The 26,530-nt window shown below is 35.1% G+C and overlaps 4 protein-coding genes across 7 annotated transcripts; 2 read left to right on the forward strand and 2 right to left on the reverse strand.

Annotated features, from left to right (window-relative positions):
- The first annotated feature begins 904 nt into the window (after positions 1-904).
- Positions 905-7,791, forward strand: LOC122534437 (transforming acidic coiled-coil-containing protein 3-like). The gene is given in 9 exon segments (XM_043665072.1): positions 905-1,417; positions 5,479-5,666; positions 5,710-5,824; positions 5,882-5,978; positions 6,048-6,138; positions 6,140-6,350; positions 6,436-6,659; positions 6,747-7,058; positions 7,130-7,791. Coding segments are annotated over 9 exon segments (1,554 nt in total). The 5' UTR covers positions 905-1,297; the 3' UTR covers positions 7,326-7,791.
- On the reverse strand, positions 7,338-11,052 carry LOC122534425. Of its 2 annotated transcripts, none has more exons than XM_043665054.1 (5): positions 10,926-11,052; positions 9,688-10,447; positions 9,338-9,613; positions 8,748-9,258; positions 7,338-8,659 (listed from the first exon to the last, which is right to left on the reverse strand). In XM_043665054.1, exons 2-5 carry the CDS (start codon positions 10,437-10,439, stop codon positions 8,435-8,437), a joined length of 1,764 nt encoding a protein of 587 aa, XP_043520989.1. In that variant the 5' UTR covers positions 10,440-10,447; positions 10,926-11,052; the 3' UTR covers positions 7,338-8,434. The 2 variants fall into 2 exon arrangements, with proteins under 2 accessions (XP_043520989.1, XP_043520990.1); XM_043665055.1 differs by having other exon boundaries at positions 10,922-11,034.
- Positions 11,053-11,141: 89 nt separating this feature from the next.
- LOC122534423 (phospholipid-transporting ATPase ABCA1-like) lies at positions 11,142-18,792 on the forward strand. Of its 3 annotated transcripts, none has more exons than XM_043665052.1 (17): positions 11,142-11,437; positions 11,902-12,826; positions 12,907-13,306; positions 13,374-13,541; positions 13,618-13,805; positions 13,881-14,045; positions 14,164-14,272; positions 14,336-14,490; positions 14,574-16,077; positions 16,166-16,291; positions 16,375-16,593; positions 16,673-16,945; positions 17,021-17,319; positions 17,392-17,539; positions 17,615-17,825; positions 17,898-18,111; positions 18,192-18,792. In XM_043665052.1, the coding sequence occupies exons 2-17, from the start codon at positions 12,215-12,217 to the stop codon at positions 18,405-18,407; spliced, it is 5,007 nt and encodes a 1,668-aa protein (XP_043520987.1). In that variant the 5' UTR covers positions 11,142-11,437; positions 11,902-12,214; the 3' UTR covers positions 18,408-18,792. The 3 variants fall into 3 exon arrangements, with proteins under 3 accessions (XP_043520987.1, XP_043520986.1, XP_043520985.1); XM_043665051.1 differs by having other exon boundaries at positions 11,143-11,437; positions 16,673-16,942; positions 17,015-17,319; XM_043665050.1 differs by having other exon boundaries at positions 11,144-11,437; positions 17,015-17,319.
- On the reverse strand, positions 18,749-23,088 carry LOC122534429 (pupal cuticle protein 20-like). The gene is made up of 6 exons (XM_043665064.1): positions 22,957-23,088; positions 22,202-22,547; positions 20,169-20,327; positions 19,368-19,622; positions 19,165-19,218; positions 18,749-19,016 (listed from the first exon to the last, which is right to left on the reverse strand). Exons 1-6 carry the CDS (start codon positions 22,963-22,965, stop codon positions 18,886-18,888), a joined length of 954 nt encoding a protein of 317 aa, XP_043520999.1. The 5' UTR covers positions 22,966-23,088; the 3' UTR covers positions 18,749-18,885.
- Between the last annotated feature and the right edge of the window lie 3,442 nt (positions 23,089-26,530).

Consider the following 26,530-nt stretch of genomic DNA (forward strand, 5'->3'; position numbering starts at 1 on the left):
AAATTAACTTTTTGTCTTAAGTCTCTCATTAATTATAAATAAAGTGTGAAATTTTGCTAATTTTAACATATGTATGATCACTTGTACTCTCTGGGATGTGAGAAATATTTTTATTTCAGAGATTAGATATAAAAGATAACACACGTTTACGTAACATTACACATAAAAAACAATTGTTTGGGCGTACTTTAAAATGAAATGAAGAACAAATAAATATACGACGAAGCATGCATTTTTCTTCATTTAAAGATGTCTTGCTTTTTTTCAATTTTATTACTAGATATGAATATTTTCGTGTTTTTCTAAGAATTTTTCACGAATTTTGTGTAATTGATTTAGACCAAAGATTTTTATTTTTTATTCTGAGTTAACATTTCGTGCGAAACATGCGCGTATTGGGTTTAAAAGATTATAGTGCCAACGGTAAAATACGGAATACATTTGCTACTATTTTCGAACGTAATCGATATTTCTCACAATCGATTTGTAAGCGGAAAGCATGGCGGAACGAAGCACATTTCGTCTGTAAAGAAGAAAGTATTATTCAGAAGAATCATCTAGAAAGAAGTGTTGTCCAAAAGTTCTGTAGTAAAAATTTAAATCAATTGTTGTTAGATTTGTGTTTATATTATGTATTTTTAATATAAAATGTGTATACGCACTCTGTCCGTATTCTGATTTTCACAATGCAAAAATTGCCTAAATCGGTACGACAGGATGTGATATGAAAAAAGTACATTGTATGCTAGGTCTATTCATATACCTCGTCTGTGGTTTTACTTTATGTAGTTCCTCAACTCACCGTTGTGTAAATGTAGAGTGCGCCAAAAACCAGTGATTTTTTTACTATGTCGGTATTTCAAATCTCGTAAGATGTTCTGTTTCTATTCATATACTTTGCCTGTGGCTAAAATGCATCGTGATTGGCTGTTGCGTTTATATTCAAGTTGTCAAATGTTAAACGACCGTTAAGAAAGCGATTGTGTGCTAAACATTGTCAGGGCAATATCAAAAATCGCGTACACGGAATTTCAACGAAACAAAATCATTTTATTTAGTTTAGTATTACATTATTAGTTTTGTGGTGTTGTAGTGTTATAAAATTTACATTTAACGCGAGTTGATGCTTGAAAGAAGCCGTGTTTTGTGTCGTTGAACAACATGCAATGTGAATTGTATATTGTATTATATTGTGTTTGATTTGTGTATGAAACATTTCACAATATCACATCGTGTTTGCAATTGTTGCGTTTAATAAAACTATCAACAAGTTTGTGATAATAATTGCGAAAATATCATGAGAATGTCAAGTCCACAAAGTATCAATAGCTCTGTTTCTGAAGAAACTGACGTGATGCTTCGAGAGACCACTGCGTCCCTTCATAATTCGTCACTTGTGTTATTTCCTCGTTTTAAGGTATTTACATACATTATGCCTTTTTTTTTGAATGATAATGCGTTTGCAGTGCGCGTGATAATGGATTTTAAATTAACATCTCATGTTCTTATTATCATGTCCTCTTTTATTGCAATTTTCTTTGTTGTGCCGGAGAACGCCTATAAATGAACTTTTAATTTCTAGGATTATTTTGAAATGAGAATTTTACTTTTCGGCTGAATTTTCACTTCGGTGAAATGAGCACTTGTCTACATTTTGCACGATATTCTCTCATCTTCCAATGATATCGTAGAAATAATTGTATAGTATTTTATATTATTAATATTATATTTTATATTGTTTTTTCAAAATTCTCTGATTAAATGTTACAAAATTACAGATCATACTCTCCTTGTTTCGTTCGAAAGTTGTATGATGGTTGTACGATTCTTAATTTCGGAGCAATTCGAAATTGTTTGATAGCCATGAGACTTTCAAGAGTCTGAATCTTATCAAGATCAAGTTAAGTTCAAGTTATCAATGCTTCAAAATGTCCCAAGGATCGAGTAATATGTATTTAAAATGACGATGAGTGTTTCAGAATGCGAAATTGTACGTAATACTCTATATACAACATGCGAGATATACTGAACTTAACAATAATTTACTTTTTATCCATTCAGCAAATCGAACAACGATTATGGAGTATTTACATGTCACTCCAGATAGCGCCACGCCGTCCCACCATTCGGTGCTATGGAATCATGTCCCACCATTTCCATAGTTGGTGATCTTTGTAGCATAATGCTGGTGCGGCGTGTGCGCGGTTCGACGTTACGACAGCGGTCTACAAGCAGCAAGTGTTAGTTACGCGTATCGTCGTGGCGAGACGGTAGCGATGACTCTCACATTGTTGATCATCCTTTACGACCTAGAAACAGTTCGTTCCGTGCTGGACGTGCTCTAGCCGCAAGCGTTCCCGACTGAACAAATTACCTGACGGATTCGCGTTTCCCAGGTGAGGCGCTCACATTTTGGTACCATCGCTCTTGCTCTGTCATTGTACGCCCGTGGTGGTGCGTTCACACGTACACACGCTTACAGATACGATGTCGCGTGCTGTCGCGAGCAGGTCAGTGGTAGTGGTGAAGAGTATCGACTGGAGAATGCGCTGGCGCTAATATTAGAATTTCGACCAAAGATATCCTCCGTTGATCGCCAGGTCCCGGGTGAGTGTCTTCCGGCGAATCTCTCCGATTCTGGAAAGGCAAACGGACTGCAAGAAGGCGATCTGTTGTCTCAGATTTAGTTTCACGTTACTTGTCGTCCCTAAACTTCGCTGTTCTCCATCGAGTGTTATTGAACAGAGTTCGTTCAACGGCAGGCTATGTCCCATTTTCTCGTGAATCGAGATCGATGCTCAAGACGTTTGTCAAAGAAATGGAGCAAAGACACAGGGATGAGAGAGAGAAAGAGAGACACACCCTTCCGATGAGAGAAATGTCTCCGATTCTCTCTGTCATCGCGACCAGATGGGAGTGAGTCATAGTTAGTACGCGTGGTGGTCTCGATGATGTCAAGAATATGCCGAATAAGGAGAGTACGAGCTTCTCGAGTTTCGAACGGAATTGCCTGTGATATTACATCGGTTCGTTCGCTTGAACGCTTCGTGTACGGTGAGCTCGAGCAAACACGTTCATTTTATACCGTAGGTTTAACGAGTAAAAGCGCCTACAGTATAATAATAATCCACAGTTTGCCACGGTTCATGGAAATGCCCTCGTCATTTCAGACGATAAGGAATTCGAGTAATTGTTGCCGATGATCTTGATGTTCGACTTGATTCGACGTTTGTGAAAATGGTAGATTATATCGCTTCAGGTTTTGTAGGATGAAAACAGAATTGTTTTATTAAACAATAACGTGAACATCCAATTTTTCTTTTATATTTATAATGTCTTCTCCGTTGAATTATCGTACATAAGATAAGTAATATCTTTTACGTTAGAAAAATGTGTTTCCTTCTTGGTAAAATCATGATATTCGTTTCCACGTTTCAATATTTCTATAGGTGTCACGGGACCATCGTCTTTGAACGTTTCTATATGTTTTAAATCGATTTCCCGCGAGTCCGTAATCGAACTTCCTCGCGGCGCATTTGCGAGAACACGAAGGACGCGTTCCGAATAGGCAACAGATTTTAATACACTGTTAATCAGCTGTCTTATATAGAAAGCAACGCGTGACGCGAATAAAATTCAATAATGAAAATTCAAATTCCAAATGAATTCAAAATTTAATTTATTTTGTAGTAAAATGAACAATGCCATATGTCATCATGGACAACATATACAATTTTGTACTTTCACATTCGAACTATCGACAGTTAATGATTTGAATTTGTATCAACCTCCAAAAAAAAAAAAAAAAAAAAGAAAGAAAATGTAGGCTAATAACAAAATAGGCACGTGTTTAATGCAACAGAAAAAACAAGTTTTTATCTACAGGTTTCAAAAAAAATTTTTTCAAAGTATATCATAACAGATGTGTAAAACTTCTGTGAAAAGCTATGAATTGGTCGTACATTACTCTACATTTTTAGTATCGATAATTTAATTAGTTAATAGTTTTTAGTATTAATAATGGCTGGTCAACAATGTATTATACACTCCGAATGTTAAAAATCACTCGAGATTAAAAATAAATTAAGTACTTCGGTCTAGGTCTCGCGTGTGAACTGACCTAAATTCAATTGTTACCGTTGTGTTTCATTTTTTTCGTGTCAGATCGTTAATTTTATTGATAAAATCAATATATTGTCGAAGAGTCTGTAATTGGCATTTAAAGATGACTTATTAAACATTGCGTGCCAATTTTCGTCCAATGTTACGCATGGTTGTTTACGATTACCACGTGGTTCATCATCTAATTTCGAGTACGATTATCTCTATCTATTTTTTAAACGATAATTTTTATCTTAATTGACGTAAAAAAGATATGATAATGATTCTTTTCATCTCTAATCAAGGATCTCAAAGTGACACAAGTGACAAAATCATTGATTTGAGAAAACTGTGGATAAATTCAATTTTAATATAAAACTCTATGGACTTATTTATGTTATTATACTTAACGCATATGTTCATATTATCTGGATTATTTTTGGCATGAAAAGTGTATTACACTTGGCATTGTTAGTCATCTTTTACTATAAAGAAATTTAATCGTTTCCAATAAAATAAATTAAGGAAAAATTTGGTCTGCTAAGGGACTAAAATACTTTTATTACACGTATTCATATAAATTTGGATAATATACCATTTCCTGCAGTTATCACTATGAACTTGTATCACTTTTTCACTGAATCTTCCGATCATTTGTTATCACATTTCAGCTATATAGAATTAATTATGTGATTAATCAGTTGCATCTCTGTATTTTCATTATAAATATTAAATTAATTTTAAATATTTATGGCCACTCTATTGCTATTTGCTATCGTTATAGCCATTAAAATATATACACTTAAATGATGTGGAAACATAATCTACGTAATATAAATATTATATAATTACAAAAGAAGCAAAACGACATGCTAGAAAGAAACACTATTAATATTCATGGAATTACTTTGTGAAACAGCATCAACGATAGATACGGACATATATATACATGTATATGCATAATAGTTAGTATGTCGGATTAGTGCGTGGTTTACATATTCTACTTTCTAAATGCATTTGTTCTCCGTGAAAAGTTTATTCGTCTTTCTAATGAGATCTATTTTCATGGGCTTAAATGAGATCAGAAGTGAGATGTAATAAACCGGCCCCTTAATTAAGCGCAGAAATCGGACGACTTTGAATAATTGTACTCTTGGATTTAAATCGAGTATGAATTTAACTTTCGTCTCTTTATTAGATCTTGCATCTCCAACAGCTTCCGTTGATTCCTTTTTAGAGGTTGTTTTCAGATTGTAATCGATTGGTTATCGATTCATCTTTCATTTGAAATCGTGACCAAAGTGAACAATAATCGAAATAGAAAAAAATCAATTGTAATTGATGTAACGTTAACATTGTGTTCTTTCTGTTTTATAGAGTTACGGCGACAACTCTGTATCAAAAAGTGTGGAGCATGAGGTGAAGATTCGATTCGCCTGCGAGTTCGTCGACGTTGGATCGATCATCTACTCGACTCCGGAAAGTCTGTCCTCTGCAAGCAGTTTTCAGAGTCTCAGCATTTTAAGCACAGAGTATCTGTACAGATTTCGTGTCTCGAAATCCTAGCCAGATTTTGAACGATTCGTACGTGAACTCAATCTTGTCTAGTTTAAAAGACCGGTTGTGGAGAGAGATATATCTAAACAGCGACGATTATTATATTATATATTATTTAGATAATATTCTTCAGAACACACAAGAATTGAGTCAAAATCGAACTTTCGCATCTACAGCCGCCCAAATTTCCAGCAAATATCATTAGACGTTACTATCATACTAGCAGCAATTTGCTGCTAAACAGTTCGCCAATGATATTTTTAAATCTTCATTGGAATTCTCAGAAGAAAACGAGGCTTTCATCAGCACGACATTTGAAAGTGAGTATTTTTATAAAGAAACTTTCCGAATGTTAATAAATGTTTATTAATAGTGATTTTATATCGCAGTCTCCGAAGATCTCACGAGCTTCAATTTTTTACTAAATTACGGTAATTTGGAAATTATCAGTCGTCTAAGGACTGTATTCCTGTATATAAAAATTGGTAGCGGATACCAATATGTTACCGCAAGGAAATACACCATCGGCAAACGAAGAACAAAACGGGGAAAGTGAAAGCATACCAGCGAATATTGATACTCCTAAACGTAATCCTGCCATAGCAGCTATAGATAGGCTACTTTTTTATAGTCCTGTTTCTACAAATATGACTCAGAAAACAGATGAACTTCAAGAAAAAATGGCAAACAAAGTATGTATTTAGCATATTTCATATTTTTACTAATATTGTTAGATGAATATATATATTTATATTTATATTCTATATTTGTGACCAGCCTACAGAAGAATCGGAACCACACACACCATTTATCATCGACGTTAATATGAGTAAGGAATTAGAATTAGTAAGATCAACTGTATTGCATTTAGAAGAAAAATTAGAAAAACAAAAGAAAGAATACGAAGCCGAATTAGAAAAGCAAAAGAATGCTTTTCAAGAGAAAATTAACAAATTACAAGCACAAATAGCGCAAGAGATAAAAAGTAAATCTCAAATGACGTAAGCCATTTTAAATTGTCCTTATAGTATTGTTAATATAAATATCTACATAATATCGTTAATATGTAAATAATCGAATTATTACAGAGTCGTAGTCGAAGAATATGAAAAGTCGATTAGTCGTCTGCTTACAGAGAGAGAAAGAGATCGTACGAATTTCGAACAAGAAAAAGCAAAACTCCAAGAGGAATTGCAAGCTACAAATGTTCATTTAAGCAACACAGAAGCCGCTTTCAACGATGTTCATCAAAAGTATGAAAGGCTTAAAGGATTCGTATCCGTATATAAAAGTAATGAAACAGTACTGAAAGAAAGTATTCAAGAGAATATGGAAACAATAAAGGGTTTGGAAACGCGATATGATCAACTGAAAAATCATGCGAAAACCGAACTTGAGAAGTAAGTATTTAAAAAAAAAGAAAATGCTTCAGTATGAAAGGAGCAAATTATGTATCTGCAAAATATTTCAGAGCTAACTTTGAATTGGATGCTATACGAAAACAGCATGAAGATGAAACGGTAAAACTTCATGCGTTAGTAAGGAAAGCGGAACTAAAGAGTAACTCTTTGGCCGAATTGGTAGAACAGAAAACTAAAGAAAATAAGGAATTAACGCAAATATTGGACGAAGTAATTGCTAGGGTGGGTCATCAAAATGTGGATTAAAAAGCGGAGATATACACAAGTATCGCGGATGCAACGCGATTAGTCTTTATTTTTTTACTCGGCTCTTAACGTTTTAGACACAACCATGCGCTAGCAATAATGATTGCTAGACAGAGTGTGGTCGAAAGTTATATATAAGCAGACAAGAAATGATTCTTTACAAATAAAAAGAAAAATGTGCAATAAAATTTTTTTATTTGAAGTTTCGTTTTCGAGAAACTTAAATTTGAAAATTTCTTAAGTACATATGAATTGGTTAATTATTGACTGAATACGATTTTATTATTCTAAATGGAAAAATGTAGAATACATTTTTCTCGTTTAAGAAAATGAATATTATTTAGTTGACTTTGTTATACTATGAATATATTTAGTTGAGAACTGACTTGACATATGCATACCACGCGCGAATATTTGATGTTCAAATTTAATTTCTTGACAAATAAAATGTATGAAATAATAGTAAGCAAGAATCATATTTTATATTTCCAATTAATTTTTACATATAAAACTTGTGAAAAATTTAGAATTTCAATTCTAAAATTAGCTAAATTTAAGTACATTCAATAAATATTCAATTTTAATATTCCTTATATTTTCCTTATTTTTTCATAAGAAATCGCCTTGCAAGTTCATACATAACTTTCGATAGCACTCTGTATGCAATATGTATATGTGTTGTTTCTAAAATTATTAATTACAAATTATGTTTTCTTTCAAAGAAGCACCTTTTATTAATTATTTATAAGTTGTGAAATATATATATATATATATATATATTATATATATAATATAATATTTTATCGCTAATAAAAAAATAGGTATATTAAAAACAACCTCTTAGTTTATATTTATGCAATAACAAATATCTTAATAATTAATATACCATAGTTCTAACATTTACACATCACGCATTAATTGTTTTATGCGATTTGTTATAATACATTTTCATACAATATCTCACTATATTCAGATAAATAAAATCTACTGTTCATACATATGCTACCTCGACATAGTAATATCAATATTTGATTATTGATATTTATATGATAAATAATGTACTTTATGCAAAGTTAAGTCAATCTTTTTTTATATATCAATGAGTATTGTCAATCTGTTGGTCTCGCATCAATTACAAACAAAACGTGATATTTTGCTAATTTTAACATACGATCACTTGTACTCCCTGGTTTGCGAGGAATATTCTTATTCTCAAGATCAGGCATAAATTTTTTAATGATTCGCGCTAAGTTTGTTGCATACTGCTTAAATTGTGGATGAGTCATACCTATTCCTTTATCTCGTAAGGCCTCTGCTACTGCCCATAATAATTTCTAAACATAGATATCAATATAATAATATTATACAGAAAAAAAAAACAATTGGTTGAACGTTTGAACTGCTTAGAAGAACTACACGTACCTTTCTATGAGTATCACTAAGCTCGCATTTCCCTTCATTTATAGATCCTTTGCTTTTTTCAATTATATTACTAGATGAATGTCTCTCCCAGGAAGACATCGTATTATTACGTAACTCGTGAGAACAGTCGAAAGATAAACTTTTTATCCATTTGCATTTTGGTCCTTCTAATTCCTCTTCGTTCTTTCTTTTTCTGGATTCTGGTTCGATAGCTACCTTCTGACTTCTTTCAAAATCATTCTCCTTTGTATTTTGTGTAAATAGGGCACGTTTAATGCTTTGAGGATTCGGCCTATCTGTAAATAATTTGCTTGGACCAGCTCGATCAGGAGGAGGGCTTTGAAAGAGCGCACGTTTAGACGTTTCGATTTTAGACTTTAACGGACTAGTTCCATCTAAAATAAGCCGACGAGCTACTTTTTTCTTTGTTGAACTCCTAGGAGTTCCTCTCGGACTTTTGCCTCGTGGACTTTTAGTCCGCGGACTTTTGCCTTTTTTAACTGTGGGTTTTCTATATTAAAAGAAAAATAATTTTATATTTTAAATGAATGAAATCTTTCCTTGAAATACGTTTTGCATTTAATGCGTACTTGATATTTAATACTACAAATTTTTTGTTGTTGAGCGCTAGTCCTTGTAAGTTCGCACTAGAAAATACTTTTCGTCTCCTCGTCAAATGACTCAATCTTTTTGTTGGACTTTGACCATTATTATGTTTAGCTAAATGATTTCGTTTTTTGGCACTTCCTGGTACTGGTTTAGAAAACCATACAGTACATGTAGATTGAGTTTCAGCTCCTATATATCTATCACATAATTTTGACGTAAGGCTTTCAAAATCTTCAACTGCTTTATTTCTGTTATAACTAAAGTTATAAAGCAATATTAAATATCTTTTTACAAACATTATAAACAATAAGAAGTACATTAATATACTTACTATATTCCATGAAATTTATGATAATACGCCTCAGGCCATGTTAAAGTAATTGCTTCTTTCTCATTAATAGTGTAATAAAGTAATGATTGTTTTGATTCAGATTGTTGTTTTATTTTATTCTCAGTTGCACTTTCTTGTACTTCTTTAAGATTTAAAAATTTTGTTCCACTTACGCTAGCATTGATTATGCCTTTTTCATTATTAGGAACTACTTTCTTTAGTCTAAAATTATCACTGCAAGTGTTCTTTAAGTCTATTGTATCTACATTATTAATAATATTATTTATTGAATCACAAGCATCAAAAGCAGTACTTAAATTTCTAGAAGTACTTTTGGTATGCTGATAATTATTTGTACTAATATTTTCTTTCTGTTGTTCTGGGGATTCCCCATTTATGTCTTCTGTGTCTTTCTCTGATAACACACACTGTGTCCAAAATAAAGATTGATTCTCATAAATACGTGATAATAATTCAGAACAATCTGTCCTACAAATTGTAAGCTTAGGTGGTGGTGGTACCCCACTTAATAGTTTGTTAATTTTGGCTAATAAGTTATTATCAGAGTTTGTAATCAAATCAGCCTGAGAAGGTTTTTTAGGACTAGCTACTATTGATCTTTCAATTACTAATGGTTCATTATTCTTTTTATCATCTTCATTGTCGCTATCAAACATCTCTGGGCTAGAGATGTTTGAAAGTTCATTCTCGATTTTAGGATTTGCATCTCTGTTGAAATAACTGAGATCCATGGCATTGTCTGTTAACAAGAAAAACACATGCAACCATGTAACAAATAATCAACAATTTCTTAGTAATAAACAAAATATTAAAAAGTTTTAATATTTTTATAAGAACTTTTTTATGTTAATATTTTTACGTTACTATTTAAATACACAATATACAGTATTTTAATATTGAAATGAATTGCATTTCATATTTTTATATACGGGACGAAACTTCTTCGTTACAAGCATGTATATAAATATTATCTAGGTTTACAGAAAATTGAATGTTAAATTATAATAAAAATATTTCACGATTGCTTCAAGTATATATATCTTACATGTACATCATTTACTATTTAAATAGAAATTAACGTTAATAATGAGTGATCTATTATTTCAATAATCTAACCGTAATATTATACATCGCGTTAGAGATTTAAAATTAAAGTTTTAAATTAAAACCAAAAACAATTGTATGCATATTGGGCACAGAAATTTAAACATACATACGTCTTTAATGACTTATTGGCTCTCAGCCAGATGCATCTGTTTTGATTTTCTGATACCAGAAACACAGTTCACTGTACATAACAGTACAAGTATACGTCATAATTTGACGACAGCATGCTTCAACCTTAAGGCTGTATTTCACTTACGTACTTTCATGAATAGTACCATCTTGGATGTAGAATAGCGTCAGTTATTTATTCGTTATTTCGTATCATGAAAGATAGTATTTTCTGACATTATTATCTGCGACAAAGGAAGTGTAGACAATTCTAAACGCAGCTGTAGTGTATATGATCTATGAATGACATGTACGGAACTACGACATACGTATGTGACATTTTCAATACGGCTTAGAAAACAATGATAATATTGTGCGTATTTAGTAGCGAATTGTGTTTCCTTATGTTAACGCGTTCTAAAAATTAATAAAAGTAAAAGTGTAAAAATGTATGAAGTGATACCACTATTTTGATAAAATATTTGCCCCAGGCTTAATAGAAGGTATTTCTCAGGTATTTACATACACAATTCTTTTTATTTAATTTCCGTTTTTATTTTATTAAACAAAATTTCGTAACTTGCAATTGATGTGTTTCTGTAAACAATATTGTAAAACGTATTTCATCTTTTAATTGACTTTATTTTTCTTCGTTTTTAATGTTTTTTTTCTTTAATATCACTTTATCATTGATATCCCTATTATCATACCATTATTCACCATATCATTAATTATATCGTTACTTAGAATTAGTGGCATTACATATTGATCAGCATACATTTTTATAAATCTCATTAAAGGAATAAAATTTAACTAGAATTTTATTTTGTTGATTAAATATTACAAATACTTTGACTATTTTATATATTTTTACGTGTTATGTACATTCAGTACATGTTCAAAATTTTAACTTTGTATAAATGTACAAACATTCATAGTCTGATCCTTATGATTTTATATTAGTAATTTTTTTTTCAGATACAATTGTTATGATAATCTTGACAAAATAAAATGAAAAGAATAAATTTTAAGAAACTCTGATAGAAAGTTTTTAAAGATTTTCCAAACATGTATTTAAAAAACATTACTTAATAACTACATAGTCAAGGTTATATAGGAGATTCTATTGTATTCTGTTATATGCTGATTCATACATCAATTCTAATAATTTATTCATCATACTTTTATGACTTTCCATGACATTGTGTAGTTTATCAGCCTATGTGTGCAAAACATATGCACTATGTTATTGATTACATTAAAACAAAGGATTATTTGAGATTTATTAAAAATGAAAAGCGACATCAGAACTTTTGGCTTGCTTTTATACAAAAATTTAATAATTAGAAGAAGACATTGGAAAACAACAATATTTTTACAATGTCTAATACCAATTGCCTTATTTATGTTGATACAAGCTGTAAGAGATTTTAGTGTGCAACCACCTCGTGTGGTCAATGAAAGTACATATTATCCCATAGAAACCAAAGAAGAATTGACAGTAATAAACAGAGATTACACATTTTTATATTATGTACCACAAAATTTGTATACAGAAACTATTTTGGAAGATGTCCGAATGTGTTTGAAATTGTCACATGAAAGTGTAGTTGGTTTTTTAACTGAAGATGATATGGTTAATGCTTATACTTTGTTACAAACTGAATATTCTACTATACAAGTATTAGCACTTGTATTTGAACAATATAATACAACTGATATAAGGTACAAAATCAGACATTCCTTTAAAATTCCAAATATGTTATACCAAGATGTATTTAGTGACATGACATATAATGCGCATGCTGTATATTTACATGCCATACCATTTGTACAGTTACAAATGTGTGTTGATGAAACTTTTATATATCGCACAGCATCACATCCTATAATGAATACAAAGGTATTGCATTTGCATAGCATTAAGTTATAATATTAATTTATATTGTCAATAGCTTATATTATTTGTTGTATTTATTTTAGGTGTCAATACAAAGAATGCCTTATCCTCCATATGTTAAAATAGATGAATTTGATACAATATTAAGACTGGTGATATGTATGTTTGCAGTTATTGCTTTTTTAATTCCACTTTGTGTAGAAATAAATTATGCAACAACAGAGAAGTATATTGGCGTAAATGTTTTGATGGCAATGAATGGAGTAAAAGAATACCAAACTTTATTAAGTTGGTTGGTCATTGGCGTTATATTTAGTATTTTTTACGTAGTACCAATGACAGTATTATTTAAAAACACCTTTTCTGCAAATGTGGAACCATATTTGTATTATAGCAATACTTTTATATTTTGGTTAATACTTACAGTACACGTTACTCATTTAATATCATTTGGTATGCACATTGCTGCATATTTTTCAAGACGTAAGTTTTTTTGAAATAAATATCACTTAAAACAAATGAGGAATAATGTACAATGGATTTTTTCTAGCACGTTTTGTGATAACAACACTGTCAATTGTTTATATCGCTGCTTTTTCACTTCATGGAAATTTGATAAGAGTAGAAGTCTTCTCAGTAATACCATATCTGGGAATATTGTTTCCTAATATAATGTTATACAGATTTTTTGAAGAAGTAAATGCATATGAGGCTAAATGTGTGTGAAGAGTTTTTTTGTTACTATATTACTTTACAATCTTTTGAATATTAATAACTATATGCAAAATTTTTAGTAACTGGTATTCAATGGTCAAACATGTTTGTTGTTGGAGATTCACAATATAATATTATTGGGTGCAGTGGATTTATACTTCTCTTCTCCATTATGGGAGCTTTATTACATTTTTTCCTCGCTGTATATGTTAATGCCATATTGCCAGGAAAATATGGAGTTCGTAAAGATCCACTTTATTTTTTGAAGGTAATTTTTATGATAGAATAATTAAAATTGCTATATATCATTGATTATGCTTACAATAATAACACGTATTTTTAGTATTTAAAGAAAAATAAAATAAATTTTGATGATGATATAGAAGAGTTTGACTATGAAAACATAGACAATGAAAATTTTGAGCCAGTTGCAAAAGATGTATTTACCTCTGGAATACAAATTCGCAATCTTAAGAAAACATATAAAAGTATTTGTCTACGAAAATCAGTAAGTTGTTTAGTTCACTAAATTTTTGAATTATTATTAGCTCCTAGTAGTTATTATTTTAGCTACTACTATTAACTATCAATTAGATTAGATTAATAATTATTATTTTATAATATAGGAAGTCCAAGCTTTAAGAGGAATTTCAATGGACTTATATGAAGGACAAATTACAGCTTTATTAGGACACAATGGGGCTGGGAAAACTACACTTATGTCTATTCTGACAGGTAGAAATTTAATTACTTAATATTTGTGTATTCAATTTCTCTAAATTGATTATTTCATAATAGGCATAATAAGTGCAACTGAAGGAAAAGTTCTCATAAATGGTCAAAATATCGCAAGAACCTTGCAATCTATTAGGAACAATTTAGGTTTATGCCCTCAAGAAAATATGGTTTTTCCCTATTTAAGTGTATTTGAGCAATTAGAATTCTTTGGTCTAGTAAGTAGTTACTTTGTGGAAATTAAATAGTATTAAACGTAAATAACGATTTTTAAAAATTGAAAAACATGCATATATTTTAGCTGAAAGGTGCAAATAAAAAGCGACAAGAAATCAAACGTAATGTTAATGCTTTACTTGAGAAGCTGAAATTATGTGAAAAAAAAGATGTTCTTCCAAGTACGTTGTCTGGAGGACAAAAGAGAAGATTATGTCTTGGAATGGCTCTTATTGGTGATGCTAGTACCATTGTTCTAGATGAACCAACGTCGGGAATGGATCCCGAAACTAGAAGAGATATATGGGATATTATATTAAAAATAAGAGGGAAGAAAACAATTTTAATTAGCACACATAATATGGAAGAGGCTGATATACTTGGAGATCGAATTGCCATTGTACATGGAGGCCGGTTAAAATGTTATGGCACATCAATGTTTTTGAAAAAACAATATGGTTATGGTCATATAGAAGTTACTTTGTCAACAAAGTCATGGTGCAATGCAGATAAAATTATAAATAAATTTGATCCAAAAACGCAACAGATAAGCGTTGATAGTGAGAAGATTGTCTTAAGCGTACCGAATACTGAAACTTTACCACAAACTTTGGATAAAGTTGAAAGTCAGAAAAAGAATCTAGGAGTTACAGGGATTAGTGTATCTCTTATCACATTAGAAGAGGTATTCTTAAGAGTAATTAAAAATGAGGATACTGGAAAACATATGAACGAATTATTCTGCCCTCCATCGCAAAAAGTAGAAGGCTGGAGCTTATTTATACAATCAATTTTGGCACTATATCATAAGAAATTGATATATACTAAGAAGAATTTAAGTAATCTATTACTAACACTGTTTTTACCACTTTTATCGGCCATATTAATAGGTTTCAGTTATGACACACCTAGTGATTCAACAAATGTATTTCCTCTAGAACTCAGTATGTATAGACATCCAAAAGCTCTATATTCTTCTACAAATGAAACCATTAGGATGGATTATGCGAATATAATAAAATATTTTGGTGGATTCGCAAAAGAAGTACAAAATACAAGCGTTACACAAGCCTTATTAAACGAGGCGGTCGACAATATCGCAGAGTATCGTAATAATTATATCGTTTCTGCGGAATTTAATATTTCTGACGAAGTCTTGTTTGTCAATGGTTTTTATTCTGGAATTGCAATTCATAGTATACCTTTAACTTTGAATTTATTATCAAATGTGCTAATTAAAAGCATGGCTGGTGATGAATATTCTATTCATCTTTCAAGTCAGAAATTACCAAATGCTTTGTCAGAAACAATGTTAATGATGCCAGAAGTTGACTCTTTGACGAGAACACTAATTTTTTGTTGTTTCTTCTTTAAAACTGTTGCACTTTTCGTTGTTCACCCTTTTCAAGAAATGGAAAGCAAAATGAAGCAACTTCAGAGAATGACGGGAGTTAGTTCTTTTTCATATTGGCTTACTATGTTTACTTTCGATTTCGTAGTTCTTGCAATATCTGTATTTATTATTATAACGGGATTTTATATCATGGATGTTATTTTGGATGTACGGCTGTATTACAAGATAGAAATATGTAAGATAATATTAAAAATTATTGCATTATTATTATTACAAAATTGATGAAAATTGATGAAACTTAATATATTCTTGTTTCTTTTTAGTGACAATGATATTATTACTGCTACTTTTTGGCATGAATTGTTTGCTCATATCATATATCTTCAGTTTTATAAATAAACAAAGAAGTACCGTAATAACTATTTTAACTCTTGTACCAATTGGATTGGGTAAGTCATAATACACTATTGAATCGTAAAACAATGAAAAATATAAAATGGGTAAACTAATTTTTTTTTTTATTATATTCTAGTTTTATTACAATATCTTTTCCATCAAGTGACCCATACGTTTAATTATTTAAAAATTCTTCATTCAATTCAAAAAGGAATATTCCGTTTAATACCTTACGTGAGCCTATTTCATGGTCAATTATCTTTCTTTAACGTAGCTTTACAAAACGCGAGATGTCGTCGATTACCGAATCGACTACAAGAAGTAGTTTGTCTCGGTACCGAGGATATTTGTTGTGGTACGGATTAATATTAATAATATATTTTAATAAATTTTTTAATTCAACGATGTATAATATAATTATGATGGTTTCTTAGGTTTGGATTGTGCGGACGGAGTATGCAAAAACCAACTTTCTTACTTTTCTAATAACGATACCGATATGAGTTTAAGGGATTGCATCATATACCTGTCTCTTACTCCGTTAATATATTTTGCTATACTTATTATTCTAGAGGAAAATTTACATTATAAACTGTATGCTAAAATGTTTAAACAAAATTTGAAGAATCCATGTCATATACAAGATGAGCAAGTGAAAAAAGAGAAGCATGCAGTGGCGTTAGAAATTAGAAAATTGAAAAACCGTGGTATGGTATTTCCATTTCTTTCAGAGAAATTAAAAGAAGAAATTAAATGAAAATTTACACGATATATAGGTGCTGCGAAAAAATTCATCGAGGAACCAACTAAAACAGTTCCTAGTATTGAAAATAATTACATACAAAGTCCAGGGAATAGTAACGATAGCCTGTTCTTAGTTTATGAATTAAGTAAATATTACGGAAAGTTGATAGCAGTACAGGAAATTAGTTTCCGAGTGAAGCAACGAGAGTGTTTTGGATTGCTTGGCGTTAATGGCGCTGGGAAGAGCACCACATTTAGAATATTGACTGGTGAAGAAGTACCAAACAGTGGAATAATGTACTTAGGAAAATCAGAAATTCATACTGATAAAAAAAATGTAATACATAATTTCTTTTGCATTTCTTTTTTAATATTATTTTTAGTATATTTTTGTAAATCTTTCATGTAGTATCTTGCTCAAATGGGATATTGTCCACAAACTGATGCACTACTGAATTCTTTGAATTCGTTCGATCATTTACGACTGTTTGCATTGCTTCGCGGTATCCCCAGAAAGAAGGTGGATCTAGAAGTTAACAAATGGATTAATAGACTTAGTAAGCCGTTTTCTGTTTTTTAAGTTTACTTTAAATAATTGTCATGTAGATTCACAATTGTGTTTGTTGTATTAGATTTAAATGCTTGTATGCATCAACCAAGTGGTACTTATAGCGGAGGGAATAAACGACGTTTGAATATTGCAATGGCACTTATTGGGAATCCCACTCTCGTTTTATTGGATGAACCAACAACGGGAGTCGATCCAGCGGCTAGGAGATCGCTGTGGAATATTCTTCAGTCCTGTCAAACAATAGGACAAGCTATTATACTCACTTCTCACAGGTACTTTATCCGACTACATGTTACTGAAAATTATTGTACAACCCTATTTGCATAAAAAAATATTCGTAATAGCATGGAAGAATGCGAAGCTTTGTGCAACAGACTAGTCATTATGGTGAAAGGTCAATTGGTTTGCGTCGGTGCAAGTCAGGAATTGAAGCAACGATTCGGCGCTGGTTACGATATTCACATTAAATTAAATCCCAGCCGAACAGACGATGATGTCAGCGCTATAAAAAGAATTATAGAGTCCTCTCTATCGTGTGAAATTAGGGATGAGAATTTGGTAATAATTCTGGACTAATGTGAAACATTTACAGATTTATGTCTATAAAATTTTTATTGATTTCATTTTCTAATTCACAGTGTCTTATCGCATATCATGTGAATAATATTGGTACGACCTGGGAGAAAATGTACAGTACAATGAATAATTTAAAGGTACAATACAGTTGTATTGAAGATTACGCTGTTTTATCAGCTACGTTGGAACAGCTTTTCATTCAATTTGCCAGAGGAAACGAAATGACAAAATCTAAATCATCTACTGTAGATTCTACTACTCAAACTGTTGATGTATAAATACCATGTGATATTTAAGAAAATTATTTACATTTCTAAGATTTTCTTTTCTAATGTACAAATTTAATGCGTGGATTTACATAGTAGTCTGTGTATCATGTCTTAATATATAATCAATTCTCTAAGTTTTTTTTTCTAGATTCTATGTTCGATCTCCAAAGAAATGTTTTAAAAAGTTATATCGAAAATATTGTAATTTATGTCACAATAATTGCTTATGTTAATAAAGGACGTTTAAAAATGCCGCCGAACAAATATTTTCTGTGAACGGAATTCGACAGCAACGTTGTGAAAAGGAAAGTAAACTTGGAACAATACAGGGAACAAGAAAAAAACATAAATAAAATTCTCATTTTTTATATAAATAAAAAAGTTACATAAATGATATATTCTTATGTACATACGTCCGCCTTTAAACGATATTACTGCAATGGAACAAGACTGATCGTGTAATACGTAATGACTTGTGCGGTGTCGTCTAGTAATGGTATCCGCCCGAGCTTGTTTGGTACGAGTTTGGACCCTGATAAGATCCACCGCTGCCGCCTCCTCCTCGATCACCTCCACCTCCACCACCACCACCACCGCCACCACCAGCACCTCCGCCGGCTATTGATAAAAAAAAAAAAAAACAGTAATTTAATCAATCACAATAAGAATAATCAAGAAATATTTTCTTCCCAAATTTTCTATCACACATAATTCTATTGTTTTTATAAGGACTCCTGAAACAAGATATCATCGATGAAACACTCACTATATCCACCCCCTGAAGGATATCCGCCTCCGCCACCACCAGCACCTCCGCCGGCTGTTGATAAAAAAAAAGAAAAAACAGTAATTTAATCAATCAGAATAAGAATAACCAAGAAATATTTTCTTCCCAAATTTCCTATCGCATATAATTCTATTATTTATATAAGGACTCTTGATACAAGATATTATCGATGAAACACTCACTATATCCACCCCCTGAAGGATATCCGCCTCCGCCACCGCCGCCACCACCACCGGAAGTATCCTGATTTTCACCTCTGGCCTCAGCTGCCAATGCTAACTCAACGCCTCGTTGAATTTCCGGCGGAATCGGAGGCGGTGTCGGCAAATGTGCGCCCTGAGGATGGAAACCTTCTTCATCCGCGGTGTAAGTGATGCTATACTGTACACCGTCAGGTCCGGTGTATGAGTATGATCCGCTCACTGTTTCCGAGTTACCTAGGAGAGTAAGACGTAAGTATGAATATTTGACGCAACACGTGCTTGGCAGGATTGCGTCATGTATCGAGCATTTTTGCGGCTTTCTAGCTTGTTAGAAATGATCATTGTTCGGTAATCATTCATCGCGAATTGAATTGGCCGAAATTAGGACATGTGGTTACTCAGATAGAGACCTGTGGCTTCTCCACATGATCTCTCTTCAGAAGAGAGATCTTTAAACATTTTTACTATATCGAAGACTCGTCATGGAAGAATCTTTCACGAAGATGTTGAAATATTATCAATTTTGGAAATCTCTGTTTTGTAAGTAAAACATCGGCGGAAATCGAAGCACCGGGAGCGAGTTGGATGGAAGTCACATTTTAGGAGTTGCGTTGTTATTGCGTTCACCGTAAACGGTTCTATTGTAAACGAAACGATCCGAGGCCGTTCACAATGATGGATAGGAATATTCATAACGGCTAGAAATGGCAGCGACGAACCGCGAAGAAAAGGAACATGAGGGATATCGCTGTTGGGAAACTAGAATGGCCCTGATCTCACCTTGCAGTTGACCCGTTTCTTGCGCACTGATACCATTTCCTGTTTCGTAGCTGAATTGGTAGTTGCCATCACCGCTATTCTGATTGTTGAACGAGACGATAGGTATCTCTTGGCCTGCTCCGGGTCCTCCTCTTGGTCCACCCCCACCGCCTCCACTGGCTAAAGCAAATTTTCAACGTTTTGGAAAACGAGAAAGCGATTTAACTCGGACGAAGCTTGAAAATAAAACCGAGTTACCGCAGACTTTGATCGACTCGAGTACCCTTTTTGTATAATACTGACTTTTAAGCAATCCTGAGAAAGTTGATGATCGACCGGTCGCACGTAGAAGTCAAAAAAACTAGCAACAAGCCAGGTCAGAATTTCAAGTGATTCGAGTAGAATCACCGTCTCCCGTTCTGTCGCGTATAATCGACTTTTTATCGATCCAACGTACCCGTGCAATCCTGCACTACGGTTGCGCCATCATATCAGGTGAAATCCGCGAATACACTCGAGATTAATCCGTAACTGAATGGAGTCTAATTACCTGGTCGGTCGCGACGACGTGTTATACAAAAGGAGACACACGCGAGACGCTTTGATGTTCTTATTTTCGCAATCCGGCGAGGATTCTCACCATCGTCGAATCGTACGTAAGTGGATTCGAGAGCGTCGTTACTGGGACTGCGCTGGCGTGTCTTCATTAAAGGAGCGCCTCGAGGGATAAAGTGATTAGGCGCTTCACGTTGTACGTGGGTTTTCACTTTTCTTTCGTCCCCGTGACACGAACCCCGGTTTCACAGCATACTTTACATATTTTGATGCAACTCGACCAACTGTCTCTCATCGCGTGCGATGATTTCTCTCCTTTCTTCACGGTGCGCTGTTTCTCTATTTACTGACGTAACGTCACACAACTGCTTCACGATCGAATGATTTTCCCTACGCACGTGTTACCGAAACGAACTGTGATAAATGTCCCGGCAATTCCCTCAGTGATTGAGTAATTTGTTACATCTAACTTTTTCCCCGCGCGCAACGAGTTTTTCCCTCCGCATAAGTTTTACGGCAATAATGATTTTAATGATGTGTGAAATGTTCGCACTGACGAGAGGTAATAGACTTGATTGGGACTAACGAGAAAAAGAAAAAAAAAAACAATATATAGCGCTGGAGTACTCTGGTTAAGTACATGTTTTCTCTTGGTTGTGTAACGCGCAAGTATAAAAAGTTGCACTTCTACGTAGATCGAAGATGAGACACGAGAAAGAAGAGAATAAGAGAGCTTGAAAGCATCGTGCTTTTTACTTGCATTCAATTAAAATTCTGCTGAAAGATTTCAACGAAGTATCACTTGTACATTCTGTATAATTATTGCGATAATTTCGTACGATCAAACACATGGTATTGATTTGATAACTGTAATTGCAATATCTTCTCGCAAAAGGAATGAAATCATTATTATTGCCTTTCACTCAGGAACGTGATATTAGGATTAGATAATAAAAACCGGCAGCGAGGATTGAATTCGGAAAAATTCAATTTCCATTTATATATGGAGGCAACGATATTTTCAATGAACCATAATATCGTCATGTAAGGAGACGTTGAAACCTAACATGGAACGCTATGTTATTACGGTATTATAAGCTGCAATTTAGTTGCACTATTCGTGCCGCAAGATGCAACAATTTATTATAGGAAGATCAATAATTCTGTCGGCTTTATTGAATCATTGAACGAAGAAAATTGCGAACAACAGGGAAAAACATTTTCAAAAAATACGTGCAAGTAATTAAAAAGTTGCTGGAACTAATCATTTCAACTATATTGGAGGATCGGTCATTAAACATCATTGGATTTAGTTGTTGCGCATTCAATTCAATCAAGTTCTCAAATCAAAATCATTCGATTCAATTATCTAAAATTATTCAAGTCAAATCGTCAATCGTCTTTTAACTAAAATTAAACGAGTTGATATCTCGGAAACACTTTGTATTATCATTTCTGTGTTATGAAGTCGAAAAGTGAAGTGAAGAAATAATACTCACGTCCTCCGTAGGCACCTCCAGCGCCGCTGCCAAAAGTACCACCACCTCCACCGCCGCCAAAGGGACCACCTCCTCCGCCACCGCCGCCGTAGGGACTGCCTCCTCCGCCACCACCGCCATATGCACCAGGACCACTAGGTCCACCTGGTCCACCTGGTCCACCTGGTCCTCCTGGTCCTCCTGGTCTACCAGGTCCTCCGGGTCCTCCAGGACCACCATGGCCACGACTCGGAGCTTGTATCAATCCTGCACCTCCTGCTGTGCCCGCATTGCCCGGGGGAAGGTAAGTGTTGTCTAGTCGGGCCGAGCGACACGTACCAATGACCGCCAATAGCGCGACAGCGAGCTGTTAAAATAGTTGTCAGTAATTATAACCGTCGAAGATGCCATGCGAGTTTTCGAAATTCGTTATTTGAAAATTGAGATATAAAGGATATAATTGTTTTGTCTGGGGCGTCACTGAAAAAGTATTCCTAAGCGCACTAACTTGGTGTCTTAGTTCACCGACTCTAAATCAATATCAAAGAGGAAATACGAAGACGAATATTAGAGATTGGTTTTCCTTTTTTTCTTTTCCAATATTAAAGAAGGACTGTACCAAGAGACGTAGATAAAATTTATCAAATAGATCGGCAACTTCACGCTCGACATCACTGACCCGCGGTCTTCGAGGAATGAAAAACCCGGAAGAAGCGCTCGGAAGATATCGCGCCACCTATCGCGGGTGAAAACGAACGTGTGTATGCGACTCGTACCGATCTCATCTCGCTGGTGAACCGTTCGATCTGTGTGGAAAGCGAACCTCCCCGATGATACCGGTCGCACAATGAAACGTCCTATCGTCAAACGATAGCAATAATTGGTCTGTGCAGATTCAGGTCGAAGCAACCGTGCTTATATACCGATCCGTGGCCGGAGAATCGTCTTCCTCCCACCCAAGAGGAAGACTCTTGGAAACAGCATCGGCTCTGGTGAACACCCGGTGCCGCGTCCCTCGGCGAAGTTCGCGAACATGGTTAACGAACGAGCGACGAGGAAGGAGCGACTAGAAGAGAAAAAGAGGAGAAGGAAACCGAGGGAGAAGGCGGCTGAAGATGAGCCTCGGCGAGAGATGTAGGATGAGGGGTGGTTGCGCAAGCACCAGGTGATACAGATCGGCGGGCATCTCTCGTCGGACCTGAAGGTCGGCTAATCGGGTCGACATGAAAGTAAGATTGGCATGTATAAGAAATATAGACGAGCGAAGGGGCGACATGGCTGATAGAAGAGGAAAGATTATACGCTGCTAAGGTGCTATGCTACTTTGATTGGTAAGAGACAATCGCTTGCGGGAAAAAAAAGGACGAAGAGCGGTGGTGTTTGACGGGGATGACCGCGACGATCTTTCTTAGATACGCCGAGGATTGCGACGTCCAACTACGATTTCAGGTGAGTGTGAGTTCCCTCTTTGTAATTATATCGGTCATTTCGTATTCGACATCGTGCGGTGAACATCGTGCGGGGTCGCGCGACGTCATCATCATCATCATCCACGATAGATGGGATGGCTTATGGAGAGCAACGCACGATCTGCAACCGCGCGCGATCATTGCGCAACCTGGTGCGTTGCGCATCAGCCGTGCCGATGGTACGTAATTTCACGTAGGTGTGCGAGCGTGTACGTACACGGAGAGGCCGCTCCAAATCGTTTCTAGTGTTACCGATCGGCACGTAACTTTCCGCTTAACGATTCCCCTCGGGTCACCGTACTCACGCTCTGAGGCAGACGCCTCGACGTGATCGCTTCCCAATAACCATCTTTTACCTCTCTCGCCTACGTCGCCTTCGATTTTGCCTCGGAGCGGACTGGCGCGAACAGTTTAGTTCCTTATTCACTTTTACCGGGTCGATTCGCGGCGACGTGCATGGGGATCGGCTTAATCTTTGCCAGCTGGAGATTTTTGGTTTCTTCGCGAGCACAGCAGCTGCGATTAACCCCTCGGTGACCTCGGTTGGCGCTGTCTTCATTATCGAATGGTCCGTTTGGTCTTTCTCACGAACGATAGATCATGATCAGAACGATATTTTTTGTCGCCTTTGTACAAAGTTACTCTTGAAGCTTATAATTAGAAAGCTTTCCCCAGACAGTCTTCATTACCGCGGCATAGAAATGCTAATTGATGTTGCGTTATTGGTGAGAAACGTGTATTGGTGGATATGATTGCCCCTCGTGAGAATGTGTTCATCTGCTTGCGTACGCCGCGCAGTGCAGCGTAAGAGGGAAGAAAGCCACGTAGAGGAAAAAAAAAAAGATACATTCGTACATAAGAACTAAAACTGAGTACGCCCCGCGTAAATTTGCAAGGTAATTTCGATTTGAAGAAGGATCAGGATTTGATCTACTCGAAATGCCGGATGGCGTCCTTCCGATATAATCGCTACGACATCTTGTCTAGTACTTACTCTACTAGACGTCTATCGCCTGAAGGGTGAGTGAAATGTCTTGCGTAATCGGTCATACTTTCTTCCTATATGATGCTTATAATAAGCGAAAGAAAGTTCCTGAATCGATGAGGTAATCCATCTCACTCCCCCAACGAGTTATCTCAGAGTGCTCCTCGTAGTTACGTAAACTCTTTAATTTCTAAAATCGATTTATAGTCCCGCGGCTTTCGCGGATTCCCTTTGACGATTGTCGATAAAGTGACTGGAGCAAAAGTAAAATCAACTTCATCGGAAAATCATAAATCACACCGTAATCTTTCCCATGCGTAATTTTTCACCTGCTTATTGCCGTTCAACTTTTACTTCGTTAGCTTCGCGAGCTTGAGGAGCAAACGAGTCAAGTTTCTCGAGAAATTTTCACACGATGCGTGACCCAGTGACCCTATCCGTGTCTACTACGGATACTAAGTTCCTCAAATTCGGTTTAACCAAGTAAACTGGTACGACGACGAACTTGGATGGAGATTAATACTCTTATCTGCCCGATCGCTGGTAATAGATTCAACTCGTAGAATATCGGATCACTGGGATCGGAGTCGGATGAGAAAAGATCTTGCCGGGAATCGAGGAGGAACATTGGATACAGAGAATACAGAAATCAACGTGATTCGATGATCGATAGAGTCGGTTGGGTTGCCAGCGTATTCGGATTAGCCAGGGGCGCGGCTCGCGCAAAAAACGGGGCAATCGTGAGCTAGAGACTCGATAATAGGATAGCGCAGCCGTTCGAGAGAGACAATGTATACCCGGCCACGGAAAGAATAGATCTAGGATGCTTTCTAAACGGATCGAGTCGCCGAACACACCGATACGCTTTGAGAAGACCCAGCCCTTTGGCGCGCTATCCGCGCATTCATCTATCTTGCTGCTCGTGTTATGCCAGAGGTGAGGTTCATCGGCGAAACGCTTCATCGAGAAGCTGTTCCGCCACGGTCTCGACGCTTGTCGAGCGGTGGGCGCTGTCGCCAAAAAAGGATCGCGCATGAGAAAACGGGATCCTGGCCAAGTAATAAGCCATCTAACGTCGCATCGTTCTCCAAGCTGAGACACCTGATCCTCGAGGTAAAAGCCGAATATGGCGTTGCTGCGCGAATACTCTCGCAGAAGGAACAAAAGATTTTTATAATACAACAAGGGAATCTTTCCTCCATTGTTTCGCTCGTTTTAGGGAAAGGGATTGGCTTTATTGTCATTCTAAGCATTGCCTAGTAAGAATATCGGAATCTTCGCCTCGTGAAGTTGAAACATCTATCAACATCCATCTATTTAAGATTTCAACGTACACTGCGCAACAGAAATATCGCTGTTTGTTCATCTGGAGAGATTGCAGTTTAATGGATTAAGAAACATTCTCGTACAGGTTTGATAGATTGGCTAATTGCAGTTGTGCACACACCGTGGTATATGCACGTGTAAAGAGAAACAATTTCATGCCCTAGTGGCACGATGCTATTCCTGTAATCAAAATAATCGGACGACAATTCCAATCGACTTTCTCCCCGATACGAATTCTAAGAGAATAAGACGCGAGCGCGAATTGCGGAAGCGGCTCACACGTCGTTATTGAATAATGATTTCGAATAGAAGGGATTGCACGCATAATACCTCCCTCCTATTGGCTCTTGAGCCTTGTTACGATCTCGCTGTAGGATGATCGTGTACCATTTCGAAAGAGCCACGCCACAGAGGTCGACGAAGGATGAAAATATTTGCGGTTTAGGTAGTCCTGACGCAACTACGCGAATGGTATGATAACAAGGAGGATGACAAAGTAGATAGACGGGCACACGTTCGCCGCGTCCAAGCTGTAGCTATCTTCTCACAATTCTGATGCAACTGTCGGAC

Source organism: Frieseomelitta varia, unplaced genomic scaffold (assembly GCF_011392965.1).
Source record: "Frieseomelitta varia isolate USP_RPSP 00005682 unplaced genomic scaffold, Fvar_1.2 scaffold_593, whole genome shotgun sequence".
Lineage (NCBI taxonomy): Eukaryota > Metazoa > Arthropoda > Insecta > Hymenoptera > Apidae > Frieseomelitta > Frieseomelitta varia.